The 16627-nt window shown below is 38.0% G+C and overlaps 1 protein-coding gene across 3 annotated transcripts in view; it reads right to left on the bottom strand.

Annotated features, from left to right (window-relative positions):
• Positions 1 to 16627, bottom strand: part of LOC131427046 (dual oxidase) — a 143970-nt gene that overhangs the window by 11180 nt on the left and 116163 nt on the right. For all 3 annotated transcript variants that reach the window (XM_058589929.1, XM_058589928.1, XM_058589930.1), the window contains exons 4-14: positions 7138 to 7692; positions 6663 to 7066; positions 6333 to 6610; positions 6107 to 6274; positions 5074 to 6043; positions 4802 to 5005; positions 4429 to 4738; positions 4244 to 4367; positions 3935 to 4185; positions 3044 to 3876; positions 2843 to 2971 (exon numbers count right to left, since the gene is read on the bottom strand). In XM_058589929.1, the coding sequence (XP_058445912.1) occupies positions 2843 to 2971; positions 3044 to 3876; positions 3935 to 4185; positions 4244 to 4367; positions 4429 to 4738; positions 4802 to 5005; positions 5074 to 6043; positions 6107 to 6274; positions 6333 to 6610; positions 6663 to 7066; positions 7138 to 7692 (4226 nt within the window). The remainder of the gene's footprint in view (positions 1 to 2842; positions 2972 to 3043; positions 3877 to 3934; positions 4186 to 4243; positions 4368 to 4428; positions 4739 to 4801; positions 5006 to 5073; positions 6044 to 6106; positions 6275 to 6332; positions 6611 to 6662; positions 7067 to 7137; positions 7693 to 16627) is intronic.

Raw genomic sequence — 16627 nt, 5'->3', positions numbered from 1 at the left:
AGCAATCTCTCTAATCGGCACAGAACGATTTTGCAATACGATTTGCTTCGCCGATTCAATGTTTTCTTCAGTAACAGATGTTGTTGGGCGGCCAGGAATCTCATCATGATCCAAGATTGTACGACCACCTTTGAAGCGTTTATACCACTCGTATGCCTGTGTTTTTCCTAGACACGATTCACCAAAAGGCTTTTCTAACATTTTCAACGTTTCGGTACACTTAAATCCATTTGCAACACCAAATTTGATGCACGCACGTTGTTCTAAATTTTCATCCATTATAAAAATCGCCACACGAAAATTTTTCAACTTCTTTGTATAGACGCCAAACAACAACTAATCGTACGATATGCGTCAAAATTTGACAGAATGTGTATAAAAGTGTTGCCAACGTTGAGAGAATAAAAGTTTACCGATTGGACAAGCGCGGGAATTTTAAAATGAAAATTCCGGTTCTTTTTTTATCATAATGTAAATTGCTTATCATATTTCCGATGGTATGAAGAATGTTGCTGCATTAAATACAAGAAATATTCACGATATATTTCTGCCCATTCTAGTACATTCTAATTTAAATATATTATTCGTAGAAAGAATTATCGAAATTCTGCGACAATCAACATTTTTGCAGTTAACTCGAGATTTAAATATAAAATAGATAGGAATGATACAAAAAATAATTTGCTTCCCAATCCCAACGCGGTAGAAATTAATTGTTAATTCAAGACCCTGTTCTTCAAACATTGGGTAAGTAAAACAACTACAAAGCCTCACATATCATTGCTCAACCGGAGAATTAAAGTGAGATCGACTGGGGTAGAGGAATGAAGTTTTCCACAGGGAGAATTACGACAAAAAATAAGTTTTGGTGTGTTACATGACTGTGGTTATTACATTTGTTAGTATTTGGTTCCATGATTGTTAGAAAAACTCTTAAGTCCTTTCACCCATTAATAACTAAGCGATATGTAGATCTGCATTCTGGTCCTAAATACTGGATTAGAATATTGAGCTAACGTACAAGGTTTCTGGATCAGAATACGGAATCTGAACCTGGATTCTTGAAAGAGATTCACTATCCGAATATGGATTCTGAACTTGAAGCAGAATTGAGTACTTATATTCGGAACATGGACCTGGATTCTAAACCTGGAGTTAGATTGTGAATCTGAACTCCTGACAGAGCTCTTAACCTAGATTCTGGACCTGGATTCTGCGTCAGAATTCTGTTTTCTGAACTTCTGACAGGGTTTTCCGAAACTAAACTTTGAACCACTTTGTGCACTTGAACTGTGAGCCTGAATTGGATTCTGGACCTGAGTTCTCTAGGATTCCTCAATTCTAAACTTGAACCTAAATTATTGACAGAGCTTCTGAAACTAGACCAGGTTTCTGGATCTGAATGCTGAATCTGGACATGGTTTTTGAACCAGAATTCTGAACCTGATTTCATGGTTTCGAATCTAAATCTGGAGCAGGATTCTGGAGCTGGATTCAGGCTTCCAAACAAGAAGGGGAACGCACCAGAATCGTGAACCTGGAACTTGATCCTGATTTTGGATTCTGAACATGAAGAAAAATAACTCTGGAAATGGATTCTGGGTCAAAATTTTGAAGCATGATTAAGGACCTGATTTCTGGATCTGAATTCTAGACCTGCATTCTGACCTTGGATCCTGATTCTGTATTCTGAAACTGATATAGAATTATTTATTTTGATTCGGAATCTGGACCTGGATTCTCTACATGGATTCTAAGCCAAGATCTGAATTCCAGACCAGGAATTCCGTACTATCATTGGAACTCATAAACTGGACCTGAATTGAGTAACTTGACCTAACCTCTGAACTTGAATTTGTGATCCGAGTTCAGAATCTGAATTTTTAACCTAAAATTGGGACTTCGACTTAGATAATTCCAAATCAAAATTATTGACAAAGATTTTTTAGCTGAACCTAAACTCTGCATCTGGATTCTGGAATTTAATTTTCAACCTGGTAATAGACTTTTGTTCTGGGCCAGAATTCTGACCCCGGATCAGCTCCTGACAGAGTTTTTGAACCTAAAACTAGATCCTGAACCTTGACTCTTCACTTGAATTTCAGAACATGGACCTTATAGACCTGAACTCCTGACAGTGTTTTGGACATAAGTTCTGATCCCAGGCCTAGATTCTGGGTCTGAATTCCTGACAGAAATTTATGATCTGAACCTAAATTCTGAACCGAGAAGCAGGATTCTGAGTTTGAATTCCGAACATGAATCTGAATTCTGGATCTGACCTCAGGATTCTGAACAAGATTTTGGACTCGACTTCTGAGAATTATTCTGACCATCTGGATTCAGTGGACCTGATTATTTAACTGTATTCTGCATGAATTCAATTTGAAATATAGACATGATATGAGTTTCAAATGAAACATTGAAACTATTTACACTCATCATTTTCGCAACTTCGATTAGAATGGAATTGTTTTTCGCAATGAAATATTACCCAAATTTGTAATTACCGTATTTTACTCAGGGCATTTCTCGGAAAGATTTTTCAAGTGTCGAAGCCCACTTTTTGCGAATCATTGCCCACCTGTTAGCAATTTTGAGTTTACTACCTACAGAAAATGAGCTAATGCCCTCTAGTGGGTTATAGGAACCAGTTTGAGAGTCACTGATGTAAACGATGCTGGGGAAGTTTTCTGAAAACGTCAGGCAATTTTTTTGAGAACCTCGCTGTTTATTCATGACAATATTATGAGAGAACAGAATCCCTAAATTGAATCCAAACATAAAAATGTTGATAATGCCACAACGTTCTGATTTAATATCGGATGTTCAATATACTTACATAGGAGTGTTTCTTTTGTACAAACTTCAGAAAACTGGACATGTCAGGACGACCAAAGTGATTGACCGCTTTCAGACCGGTAAACATAGACGTTTTCGACAACCGTTGGAAGTGATTTTCACAAATGTACTAAAAAAGGACGAAAGAAAAACAATCGTTCAAGAAATGCTATCAACACTCAGGAAACAAAGCCCTACTCACCAACATAGTCGTTCGCAGATCGAACTTGTGGAAGAATTGTGTAATGAAGATGTGAATCTCCAACACATTGGTGACATCCTTCTTCTCCACATCCCGCAGAACATCGATGAACCATTCGAAGTGTTTGTGGGATGGACAAATCCACAGGAAGTACACCTTCTTACAGGCTACCCCGGAGTACCGATTGGTGCTGGTTCCGAACACCAGATCGTTCAGAATCGAAGCATACGGGGTAACTCCGATGCCCCCACCTACCATGACAGCGACCTCAAACTTGTACCAGTCTTGATTTCCGCCTCCGAATGGACCTTCGATTCGAATTTTTGGTTGATCATCAGGGTTATAGTTACAGGGATCGAAATAGTTCCGTAATTTCCACGTCCACGGCCCTTGCGCCTTAATATGACAACTGAGAAAATTCTCATGCGGGGCTGACGTCAGCGTGAAACTATGCATTTCTTCGGGTTTAATTTCAGTACAGGACAAACGCACCCATTGACCCGAAAGATATTTGAGATTCGGGGGACGGTAAAACTTGATTTTAATCACGTCAGATGGAAGCAGATCCGTTTCAATAACGTCCAACGCCATGTACTTCGTACGCAATGAGACTATTTTATCCAACGTGTAGATTATTCCGGGGCCGATGAAAAACAGCCAAAACCGGGGTGCACCGGTAAGACGGGCCAGCCCGTGAACTAAACACAGTATATACAGCAAAACGTACAATGAATGGGCATTCCAGAAGAACTTGTAGGCTTTTTTGCGGATCGTGGGATGTGCAAAGGCAAAAATGATTGACATAATCACGAACAAAAGAACACCGGTGACACCTGAAAGCATAGATTTTAATTTATTGAAGAATCAAAGACCGATTTTTTTCGAACATACCTGTAACAGTTTGAAACAGCCAATATGTGATGTCCGGTCGATAATCTGACGTAAAGTGCACTTCCTTCGTTAGACACTTCAGGTTTTCAATAGATTGGGTTGACACATGATAGAAATTCACGATATGACCGATGGTGTGAAGCACCGAGAAAAATAGAGCCGTACAAGCTGCGATCTTGTGAAATTGGATGTGGGAATCTAGCGGAATGTACTGCTGAATCGGGAATTCTTTCAGTTTAGTGATCAGATTTCTGAAATAGGATAACAATAAACACAGCTCGTGCAAAATAAGTTAAACAATTTGTTTACCTAGACATAGTGAGGAGGAGCAGTGAATAACAGAACGACAAGGATGCGGCGGAACCACGAGTGATTGCGATTCCTACTCCCATTATATGCCTTAGATCTGTATGCTCGGCCATGAAGGAATAGTCTACGAAAAAGAGGTTCAAGGTCATTTTTAAAATAAAGATTGCATTGGACCAAAAACTTACGAATGAATCTTTCCACGAACAGCACAATCGTGATCACATAAAAGATGAACAGATAGAAAATATTCTGTCGATTCTCCTCAAGGAAGGTAGTATAACTATCCCATCTTTCCTGCATCCAGTTTCGTCGTGCATCCGATGCTGGCTCAATGTGAAACGATGTCATCCGGGCTACATTCGTTGAGGTATCCAAAAAGTTTTGTTTCGCTCCTTTGCAGTCCAATCCAATAGCCACAAAGTCTCCCTTGTATTCTTTCATCATAAGTTTGAAATCTTGATAAGTGAGATGATTTTTGTGCTCTAAGCCAACATCCTGAAGAATGTTCGAAACTAAATAAGCTATTATTCTTATTACATTTTAAGGAGGCCAACTAACCTGAAACATTCCGTCGATTAGTCCCTTCACCTGATCATCCGTTACACTGGTGGTTCTGGCTATCTCTACAAGCGATCGCATCATTTCACTCAACTCGCCCTTATCGATTACTCCATTCCTATCATTGTCACACATGTCGAAAATTATCCTCAGTTTATCATCCGTTTTACCACGAGAGAAAAGCACAACAGTTTCCAAGAATTCCTGTAAAATGAATTATTGCAACGTAACAACTAATCCAGAAATTCAGACGCAAATGTTCAATTTTATACCTGAAACGATATTCGTCCATCCTGATCCTTATCAACAATGTTGAACATCTTCCGGACGAACATGTCATCCTGTTTCATTCCCAGGGCGGCAGCAAACTCCGACTTTGAAAGGCTGGTTCGCATTACCGTCATAACTTCGCCATCAGTCGAAACATCCGATCGTCTCCGCCGCTCACCGGGCCGCAAGCCAAATGTTAATGCGTACGCTTCCCGGAAGAAGTGCTCCAATCGTTTCTGTCGCCGTTCACGAGTTTCCGCCTTAGCCAGCATTAGATCGCGCTGAACTTCCACAAAAGTCATGTCCTTTTTGTGCAAAAGAAGAAAATCTTCCAACTTCTTTACAAACTTTCTCCGGGCAGAATTCGATTCCAGCTCCATTACGAGATCGTGATCGTTTGGTACTCGAAGCAGTATGTAAGGTTTCTTCTTCTTGTAATTTTCCTGTGATTGTTCCACGGTCACTATGTCCACATTTTTCAAACTGAACGTTCTAAGTTTTTCCCCTTTCCGATCCACCGTATGAATGGCAGCTTCGGGACCAAATTTCACCGTCACCAATCGCTTATGATTGGCATGGAGCCATTCCCGTGCCACCATCTTTTCAACCGATGTCTTTCCGACTCCGTTTGATTTGAGAGCTTCCTGTTTAATCTTCAACTTCCTCCGACGGCTATTTTGCAGCTTGATCACACAGTACCCAGCCCCGGCACAGATAATCGGAACGAATCCAAGAAACACACAAGAATAAATGTAGGCCAATTCCGATCCGGAGAAATAGTCATAACCTTCAAGGTGATTGCACGGTTCCAACAGAGATGCATTCAATTGTTCCGGTTGAGGACAAGGATCTCCTTCGTTCCAGTGAAATACATCCTTCTGGATTTCATCAAATTCAATATCCGTACTGTTAACAATGATGTCCCACATCGTGATTTTGCGAAGTTCTGCAATTTCTTCTTTGGAAAATATGCTAAAACGATAGTTGAAATTATTTGATTTGTTTTCAGAAAGAAATATTTTTCGAATCACATACCCATTATCTTCGTTTTCGAACCAAAACCGATCAGCGTCTCGTATTCTAGTAAACTGATCGATGATGACCGCCGTAAACAGCTCTCCTGGTTTTCCATCCGATTCCAGCATGCCTCCTACATACACATCCACGTTATCCAAACGATTATCATATGTTTTGATAAGCAATCTATAACCAAAATCCAAATAATACAAAAATGAAGTAACACAGATGAAGATTGACATACTCTAACAGTTCAGGATTCTTTTCAAACACATCCGGATTGATATCACGCCAAGTTTTCTTCTTTGGTAGTTTATATGCCACTCTAGCTGTATTGTAATCGGGCAGGCCATTATCTCGTCCACGCATTATATTCAAAGCACCCAGATCTCTCCTGGAGAATTCCATGGGCCCAAAAAGTTGATCTCGGACATCGGAACAAAGCAGGGGATCTTCACGTTCGGAAAGTTGTGATGCCATTCCCATAATAAATTCCTCGGTTGGAGTTTCTTCCAGGGCATCCTGAAAGAACCATTTCATTAATATGCATTTGGATAAAAGAGACAGTACTTACATTGGAATTCCACCAAGTTGAACACAGTCTTAGTGCCGGATAGTCCATGTTGGTTCTACGGAATTCACATTTGCCATTGCGCCGGAATATACCGGGCGGTATCAAAGAATGCCCGAATCGGAACGCAGCAGCCTGGAACATGTGACTAACACCCGGATGAGTGTCGGCTTTATACCCTGAATAGGGTGACAGTTCTGCGTCCATAAACGCTGGCAGGTACTCGTATGTTATCACATTTTGTAAACTAGCTATCACGACTCGCCGAGCTCGTTGGAAGATTTCCTCGTCCGTCCAGTCTCTATGCTGTTTGCGAACGCGTTTGGCAACTACGTTGTGCCAACGCAGGAACAAAATAGCGAACGAGAGAACGGCCGGGTTTTGATTTGTTCGTGGATCACCCAGTACTGAAAAGGAAAATAAGCTGCTTTTAACAGTGTACGCATGAAATTGCAGCATCAAAGGCGTTTTTACTCACGGTACAATCGCTCTGGACTAAGCATTCGCATCACATGCGGTACAGGATTGTTGAACAGCGGCACACGCTGCGTATTCTTTACCGGCATCGCCCCGTCTCTATCCGTCATCAAAAGTCCATCATGAAACGTCCTCATCGCGTTCAACCACGCCTCCGATGTGCTGTAGATGAAGCTACCATCGATCCAAGCGGTCATCTGATTAGTCTGTTCTCGGGGGGCGTTCGGACTCTGGCCCGTGTTTCTGTCGTAGGCAGCTCGATGGAACGGAATGTATCGATCCCCGCGACACTCACGATCGTACATTTCATCGCACTTTTCGATCTCTATCCGATGCATTTCTATTGGACAGCCAGACTCTGACGCCATAACAATCTCATTCGTAACGACCTGACCAAAGAAGGCCAGTAGGGCAGTGCGATTATACTTGGAGGGCAGCCCATCCTTGCCACGCATAAACAATCGACTTAGCTTGCGTGGTGAGGGTCGGTTGGAGCCTGCTAGAACGTACACACCGTCCGAGTAGGCGGGTGGAGCTTTCCTAGTTAGGTGATTATCTGCAAAAAAGAATGAATGAAAGAATGAATGAAAATCGATTAAACTACTTGGGGAATAAGGATAGCTAATGAGTTACTTGAGGCATGAATAAAACAGATTGTGAGTGATGAGAATAAATTGCACATGGTACAGTTTCAGCCTTCATTAGCATTCTGCATGGAAACGTTGGTGCTTCACACGGATGTTAATAACACGCGATTAATTACGCATGTCAACAGACATTTTGCACAAAACCAAACGGAAGCCGTTCATTGTCAGTGTGTACTTGTAAACATAATGCAATCCTGAATGAAAAGAGTATACTAATTGCCCATTTTCCGATCGAATATTCAATGTTATTCATGAAAACACAAAATAAAACCTATGATGTAGGGATAATAAACGTATGCAGCTACCAAACAGCATGCAGCGAAGAGAATGAATCTCGTAAAATATGTGCATATAATTGGGAAAGAGGGTCACTCAGTTCGCCTTAATTGACGTCAAGCGTTCGAACGAAATTTCACCAATTGGCAGGTCACAACAGCACAATGCAGAGTGACTTAATGTGAAGGAGTTCGGTATGGCTTGTGTTGTGAACTGGCCGGCCAGCACTTTTTTGTTCGCAAACCAACACGCGCCTACATTGATTCACAAGCTGCCGGTTCGATTAGCTCCATTTGTGAAATAATAACCCGATGACTTAGCAGAAAATTTGATCTGGGCTATTTTTTACAGATCAGTCGGATCGATTCGATATACGCTGGAGGTGGTCACATCACAATGTACATCCTGTTATGATTAAGTACGGTGGCATTAGGTTGCTTTGAAAAGCTTGAAACATGTTGGTTCTTCTGGAGTTATGAATTTTAGTGCCTACGACTCTTTGAACAGATGAATTTGTATGATTCAGATTTGTTCGAAATCGCATTAAAAGAGCAAGACTTTGGTCCGTGTTAACTCTCATCGCGATAAGGGCGTTCGCAGCGTAATGAGTTATAATGGTTTATTTTTTACACCGGACAAAATGCTCCATGAACATTAAATCTTAGATATAACTGTTTGTTGCGCATCGAATTATTTTGCGATTAAATTACATATGCATGTTTGATCCACGTGATTCCCCACTTCGAATCACATTTTCAATCTAAAGTCATTGGGCATTGAATGACCTGGAGGTACCGGATAGACATTTGTCATAAGTCTTTGATGAAACAACAATACGATTTGATAGCCAGCATACCTAAGGATTGCTATTTTCTGTAATTGCAGTTACATTATAAGCTACGAAAGTCAAGAAATCAAGCGGGGCTTCTTCCTTGCGGGATCGACTGAGGTGGATGTTCTACAAAGTGCAGAAATTGAGCAATTGCTTAATGCTATCCGTCAAGTCAGGCTCAGTAACATTTGGAATTCGTTGTTACCAGCAGTACTCTGAGTTACAGACCCGCAACACGACAAGTCAACGTCTGGTACGTGATATCTCAAGTAACAATTCGAATGACTTAGGCTCTGATTACAATGCACAGTGGTCCGGATCCACAATTTAGGGGGACAAAAACATTTGTGGCTTAGCCTTATATTTTAGACCTATGATGTCTTCGGAACAAATGATCAGTGAAAGATAAGCCATATTTTGAAGCATATGGTATTAGGGTGGTTCTAATTATTAGGGTGATGTAAAAATTATTTTCCGTATGTATTGAGATAGAGGACTGCATCCTTCGGCAAAATTGTAGGGCAACTTATATCAAGCTACTTTGCCGAAAACACTATTGTAGTATCTCTAACGGTTTTAGTGTTACAGCTATTTTGATAGATCAACTTAGGGTGTTCCTAAAAAAATCAGATTTTTTGCTCTAGCTTTCTTAATATTCACTTCTCGATTTTGGTGTCTTTGAATATCTTTTAGAGTTTGTTGAAACCAATTTTTTCATGACTAGCGCATTCAGGTAGCGTTTTCTGAACCGAAAATATGAGCAAAACTAGTTCAAAAACAGATCATTTTTAAACTGCTATATCTAACATTGGAGCAAACGAAAAAAAAATCGGTTTCTTTCATTTGATAGAAAATACTTTCGAGCATGTTTATAGAAAAAATGGCGGAGGAGATATTTTTTAAATTTTTTTAAATTGTGTTCAAACATTGGGTTTTTTCATTGAAAAATGCTCTTTCATGTAAGACATTTATTAGCTATACATATTAGAATAAGGTATTGCTGTCTTCTAGCGTGTTAAAATTAAAAATGTTAATTCAACTGCATAATCGGGAAGATGAAGTACACTCACGTTGGTTGTTACTCTATTCGATAATGCTATTACAGGATCAGACGTTAATAGAAATCGTTTGAATACATTCTCTAGATTCACTAAACGATTGAAGTTCTGCGGATGGAACTGCCTATACTTGCGAATTGATTTATTTCGACTCTCTTGCGCTTCCTCACTGTACATTATTTGCTATCTGTTTGGTTTCCTTGCGATTGATAGTTGAGCAAGAAGGCTGGATAATCTGGAGCAACAATTATCCTTCATCTGTTTCCCTTTGCTACCCAGAATAATAATCTTTCAAAAGGAAAACACGGAACTAATAGCAGGAAGCGGACAAAGTAATTGCAGAAATTGCAGAGCTTTCTCCCACAGTACTGAGGAAAGTATTTGTATTAACGAAGCTAGTGTTCTGCCTGAACGATACGAAAGTGTTAAACGACATAACAGGCATACACTCCCAAACTTGGTACATATGCAAGCGCTCAGGAAAAGCTTTGAATTTTTCAAGAACTGAAACGAATGAGAATAATCAAAACAAATATCAATTTATAACTTCGCCTCTACACGCAATGATTCAATCTATGGAACTTTGGCTAAAAGTGAGTTATTGTTTGCACATTGAGAAACCGACATGGCGCGTGTCCCGACAAAATCAGTATGTCAAGGAGCAAGAGACAAACATACTAACGGCATTAAAAGAGCAGCTAGGGTTACGTATTAGCAAAGACATCGTATTTACAAGATATCCAGCTCGCACATTTCCAGAATAAATCATTGGAAACATCCTTTTTTGCGAGCATGGTGCCTTTAGGTGAGTCCGCATCGAATCTCGTACATAGAAGTAGGGAAGAGAAATGTCAAATTCTTGCGCGCCAAAATAGCAGCACTGCGCACCCACACAATTGACATGATATGTTGAATGTGATGCCGTGTGATGGCGTTCCTATACTGAAGATTGATTTCGCTCCAAGCTGACAGGGTCTAGCATTGGTGAACCATTACCTGGAGGAGGCAACTCGAATGATGGTATCTGGGCCCGTAGATTTTTCAAAGGATTTTTTTTTTTTTTTTTTTTTTTTTTTTTAAATAACTATTTATTGGAATATGAGTTAAAATTAAATTATTAAGATTTAAATTGGGTGTTCAGCCACAAGTGGTGACTTTTCAGCCCTGTTATATATATATGATTTGGTTATTACCATGAAGACATCATTTGCTTCCGCAATTCTGAGATTTTTGTGTAGGGAAAATTCTAAACCTACTTGTATTGTGTAATGGGGAAAAGGAACTTATATACTAACTTACTAACTAATACAGAGAGCGAATCGATTCAATTGAAGATTGCATCGATTTTTGTCGGAATTTGCTTATAATATTATGTGACATTACATCTAATGGTTCTATATTTGTGAGTCTGTGTAACTCATTTGTACTAAACCAGGGAGGACGCTTCAGAATCATTTTCAGAATTTTATTCTGAATCCTTTGAAGCGTTTTTTTCCTGGTGGAACAACAGCTTGACCAAATTGGTACCGCATAAAGCATGGCTGGTCTGAAAATTTGTTTATAAATTAACAATTTGTTTTTTAGACAGAGCTTAGAATTTCTGTTTATAAGAGGATATAAACATTTAATATATTTATTACACTTTGCCTGGATTCCTTCAATGTGATCCTTGAAAGTGAGTTTTTTGTCATACGTTAAACCTAAGTATTTAGCTTGATCAGACCATGTCAATTCCAAGCCATTCAATTTGAGAATGTGATTATTGTTTGGTTTTAGAAAAGAAGCTCTTGGCTTGTGAGGAAAGATAATTAATTGCGTTTTTGCTGCATTTGGTTTAATTTTCCATTTTGACAGATAATCACTGAAAATATTTAAACTTCTTTGTAGGCGACTGCAGATCACTCTTAGATTTCTACCTGTGGCTAACAGACTTGTGTCGTCACAGAATAGCGATTTCTGACAACCAACGGGTAGATTTGGAAGATCAGATGTGAAAATATTATACAAGATTGGAGCTACACTCGAACCCTGCGGAACACCGGCTCGTACGGGTAGCAATTCAGATTTACAATTCTGATAGCTAACCTGAAGAGTACGATCAGTTAAATAATTTTGAATCATTTTGATCAAATAAATAGGAAACTGGAAATCAGACATTTTTGCTATTAAACCTTTGTGCCAAACACTGTCGAATGCTTTTTCTATGTCTAGAAGAGCAACTCCAGTGGATAACCCAGAAGATTTATTTGCTTTTATAAAGTTCGTTACTCTGACAAGTTGATGAGTAGTTGAATGTTCATGACGAAATCCAAACTGTTCTGGTAAAAAAATTGAATTCTCATTTATATGAGACATCATTCTCAACAAGATAATTTTTTCAAAAAGTTTACTGATAGAAGAAAGTAAGCTAATTGGTCGATAACTTGATGTTTCTGCTGGATTTTTATCAGGTTTCAGGATAGGAATTACTTTGGCGTTTTTCCATCTTTTTGGGTAGTAAGCTAATGAGAAACACTTGTTGAAAATTTTAACCAGGAGTCTCAAGGCAACATCGGGAAGATTTTTAATAAGAATATTAAAAATTCCATCATTACCAGGAGCCTTCATGTTTTTAAGTTTCCTAATAATTGATTTAATTTCGTCAAAATTCGTCTCAATAATGTCATCGTGTGATAACACTTGGGTTAAAATATTCTCATATTTCAGTGAGACTTCATTTTCAATAGGACTCACAACGTTCAAATTAAAATTGTGTACACTCTCGAACTGCTGAGCAAGTTTTTGAGCTTTTTCGCCATTTGTAAGAAGTATTTGATTTTGCTTCCTTGAGAGCAGGAATTGGTTTCTGAAGTTTCTTAAGAACCTTAGAAAGTTTCCAGAAAGGTTTAGAATATGGTTTAATTTGTTCAACTTCATTAGCGAATATTTCATTTCGCAAAAGAGTAAATCTATGTTTAATTTCTTTTTGTAAATCCTTCACTATGTTTTTCATAGCAGGATCACGAGAACGTTGATATTGTCGTCGACGAACATTCTTCAACCGAATGAGCAGTTGAAGATTGTCGTCGATGATAGGAGAATTTAATTCAGTTGGAGCTTTGGGAACTGAAAGATTTCTAGCTTCGATAATGTAATGATTCATATTATCAATTGCTGTGTCGATGTCCGCAGAATTTTCTAAAATAGTTTCATGATCTACATGATTTTCAATGTGAGATCTGTAATCCAACCAATTAGCTCTATGATAGTTGAATATAGAACTAATTGGATTAATTATAGCTTCGTTGGAAAGTCTGAATGTTACAGTAAGATGATCTGAGTCAAAGTCAGCATGTGTAATCGGTTCACTACAAATGTGACTTTGATCCGTTAGAACCAGATCAATTGTAGACGGGTTTTTCACGGAAGAGAAACAAGTCGGATTACTGGGATGAAGAACTGTGAAGCAACCAGCTGAGAGTTGATTATGAAGTATTTTACCATTATTGTTATTTTGCCTACAATTCCACTGGACATGCTTAGCATTTAAGTCCCCTATTACGAAAAATTTCGGTCGATATCTTGTGAGTTTTTGCAAATCGCCTTTAAAGAAATTTAATTGTTCGCCGGTGCATTGGAATGGCAAATATGCTCCAGCGATGAAATAAATTCCATGAATGGTTTCAACTTCGATTCCCAAGCTTTCAATAACTTTAGTATTGAAAGAAGGTAAAATTCGATGTTTAATTTGCCGTTGGACAAAAATGGCAACTCCACCACCAATTCCAGTAAACCTGTCAAATCGATGAACCACATAATGTGGATTACTTTTCAATTTTACATTTGGTTTAAGAAAAGTTTCTGTCACAATGGCAATATGAATTTCGTGAACTTTGAGAAAATTATAAAATTCATCTTCACTCGATTTCAAAGATCGAGCATTCCAATTTAAAATATTCAAATAATTATTTAACATCACTGTTAAATTTTAAATTCATTATAATATTATTTGCAAATTTCCATCCGATTTGAAATGCTTCAAAAAGTGATGAATCGAATTCATTTGGATGATCATTTGAAAAAGTTGATCTTGTAGGTAGATCATTTTATTTTCAGTTATATCGCCTAAATCGACTTCATTTAAAGAAGCGAATGGCATTGAAGGAATATTTGTAGGTAGACTGCCATTAGAAGAAGATGATTTGGCCGGTCTACCTATTAATAAATTGTTTTCGTTAGAAGAAGAACTGCAAGGCGGTCCTGTGTTTTGATTATTTACATTAGAAGAAATAGGAGATAGATTTCTACCTAATATACCAGCATAACTGACATTAGAAGAAGATGATGACGAGGTCGATCTACCTGTCAATAAATTGTTTTCGTTAGAAGACGAATTGGCAGGTGCCTTAGAAGAATTTTCAGGTATATTCTGTAAATTTAAGGTCGTTGATTTGACTTGTTGTCTAAGCGAACGAGCGTTTAAAATTTTTTCCCTGACAGGACATTTCAAATAATTGGATTTATGATTTCCATTGCAATTTGAACATGAAAATTTATCAGTGGTTTCATTCATTGGACAAACGTCTTTCGAATGCGATTTACCACAATTCAAACACCGTATATCCATATGACAATTTTTGGTTCCATGACCGAAGCCTTGGCAACGACGACATTGCGTTAAGTTAGCAATACGATTATGCCGTTTATAATGTTCCCAATGAATTTTAATGTGGGAAATGAAACGTACTTTTTCTAAAGTTTTCAAATTGTTTACATCACTTCGATTGAAGTGTATTAGGTAAAGTTCATGGGAAATTCCAGAGCGTGGTTTAGAAGTACCATTCGCTCTTTTTTTCATAAGTATTACTTGGGAAGGGGCAAAACCAAGCAATTCTTTTAGTTCATTTTTAATTTCATCAATACTTTGATCATTTGATAATCCTTTCAAGACAGCCTTGAAGGGTCTGTCTGATTTTATATCATATGAATAAAATTTATGAAGTTTTTCGGACAAATATCGAATAAGACGTTCGTAATCTTCCAATCCATCCACCAAGACTCGACATTCTCCTCTTCGTCCGATTTGAAATGAGACTTTTACTTCCGGGAGAAAAGTAGAAAGCTCAGTACGGAATGCTTTGAAGTCGGAAATCATCACCGTCACTGGTGGCATAGATTGATGTTTCTTCCCAGAACGACAAGCGTCCATTTTGGGAATTTTTGAAGAATTTTCTTCTATGTCGCTACAATCGGATTCAGGAAGAATCTCGTAAATATTGTTAGACGGCATAGGATCAACGGAAGGGAAATCCGTCCGTTGTCTTTTATTTTTACATTCAGATTCTATAAGATCGTGAATGTTATTAGAAAAATGTTGAATAACGGATTGTGATTTATTCCGTATTGAATTATTTTTAGCCTTAGGCTTGTTGCCTTTCCGGTTGGACGCAGGCATTTTTGAAATTAATGAAATTTTAAATTAAATTAACTAGGCTAAATTAGTCTTCGATTAGACTCCTAGCTAGCCTTAAAAAAAGGCTGATTAATTTCTTAGTCACTCTAATATCACTCTTTGTATCACTTAGTCACTCTAATATCACTCTTTGTATCACTTAGTCACTTAGTTAGTGATTCAGGTAGCCTTGAAAAAGACTGAAGCCTTGAATCAATGAAACTCTAGGTAGCCAGAAAAAAATTCCAGGAGCCAAGAGCTATACGCGTGCGGTGCGAACGACTGTTCAACACCGACTGATTTTTCAAAGGATATAACACAGTAGCGCAAATCATCGAGTTAAATGGAAATATACTTGAACGGTTTTTTATAATCTTAACGTTGATAAACAGTAATGTTAAGATTTCGGTACCTGGTTTCCAGGAGTTTACTGAACAAACAAGAATTCGTTTTGTGGAGCTGTATGGATGGTATGCTCTGTCGCCAACCGTGCATAAACTTCTGGTGCATGGGACTGCAATTATAAAACATGCTTTGCTTCCTATTGGTATGTATATTAAGGAAGCGCAAGAGAGTTAGTGAATCTAGAGAATGTATTCAAACGATTTCTATTAACGTCTGATCCTGTAATAGCATTATCGAATAGAGTAACAACCAACGTGAGTGTACTTCATCTTCCCGATTATGCAGTTGAATTAACATTTTTAATTTTAACACGCTAGAAGACAGCAATACCTTATTTTAATATGTATAGCTAATAAATGTCTTACATGAAAGAGCATTTTTCAATGAAAAAACCCAATGTTTGAACACAATCTAAAAAATTTAAAAAAATATCTCCTCCGCCTTTTTTTCTATAAACATGCTCGAAAGTATTTTCTATCAAATGAAAGAAACCGATTTTTTTTTCGTTTGCTCCAATGTTAGATATAGCAGTTTAAAAATGATCTGTTTTTGAACTAGTTTTGCTCATAACTTCGGTTCAGAAAACGCTACCTGAATGCGCTAGTCATGAAAAAATTGGTTTCAACAAACTCTAAAAGATATTCAAAGACACCAAAATCGAGAAGTGAATATTAAGAAAGCTAGAGCAAAAAATCTGATTTTTTTAGGAACACCCTAAGTTGATCTATCAAAATAGCTGTAACACTAAAACCGTTAGAGATACTACAATAGTGTTTTCGGCAAAGTAGCTTGATATAATTACCCTACAATTTTGCCGAAGGATGCAGTCCTCTATCTCAATA

The sequence above is a fragment of the Malaya genurostris genome, chromosome 2 (assembly GCF_030247185.1).
Source record: "Malaya genurostris strain Urasoe2022 chromosome 2, Malgen_1.1, whole genome shotgun sequence".
Classification (NCBI taxonomy): Eukaryota; Metazoa; Arthropoda; class Insecta; order Diptera; family Culicidae; genus Malaya; species Malaya genurostris.
Note: the sequence above shows the minus strand (reverse complement) of the source record. Positions and strands in the feature narration are given on the sequence as shown.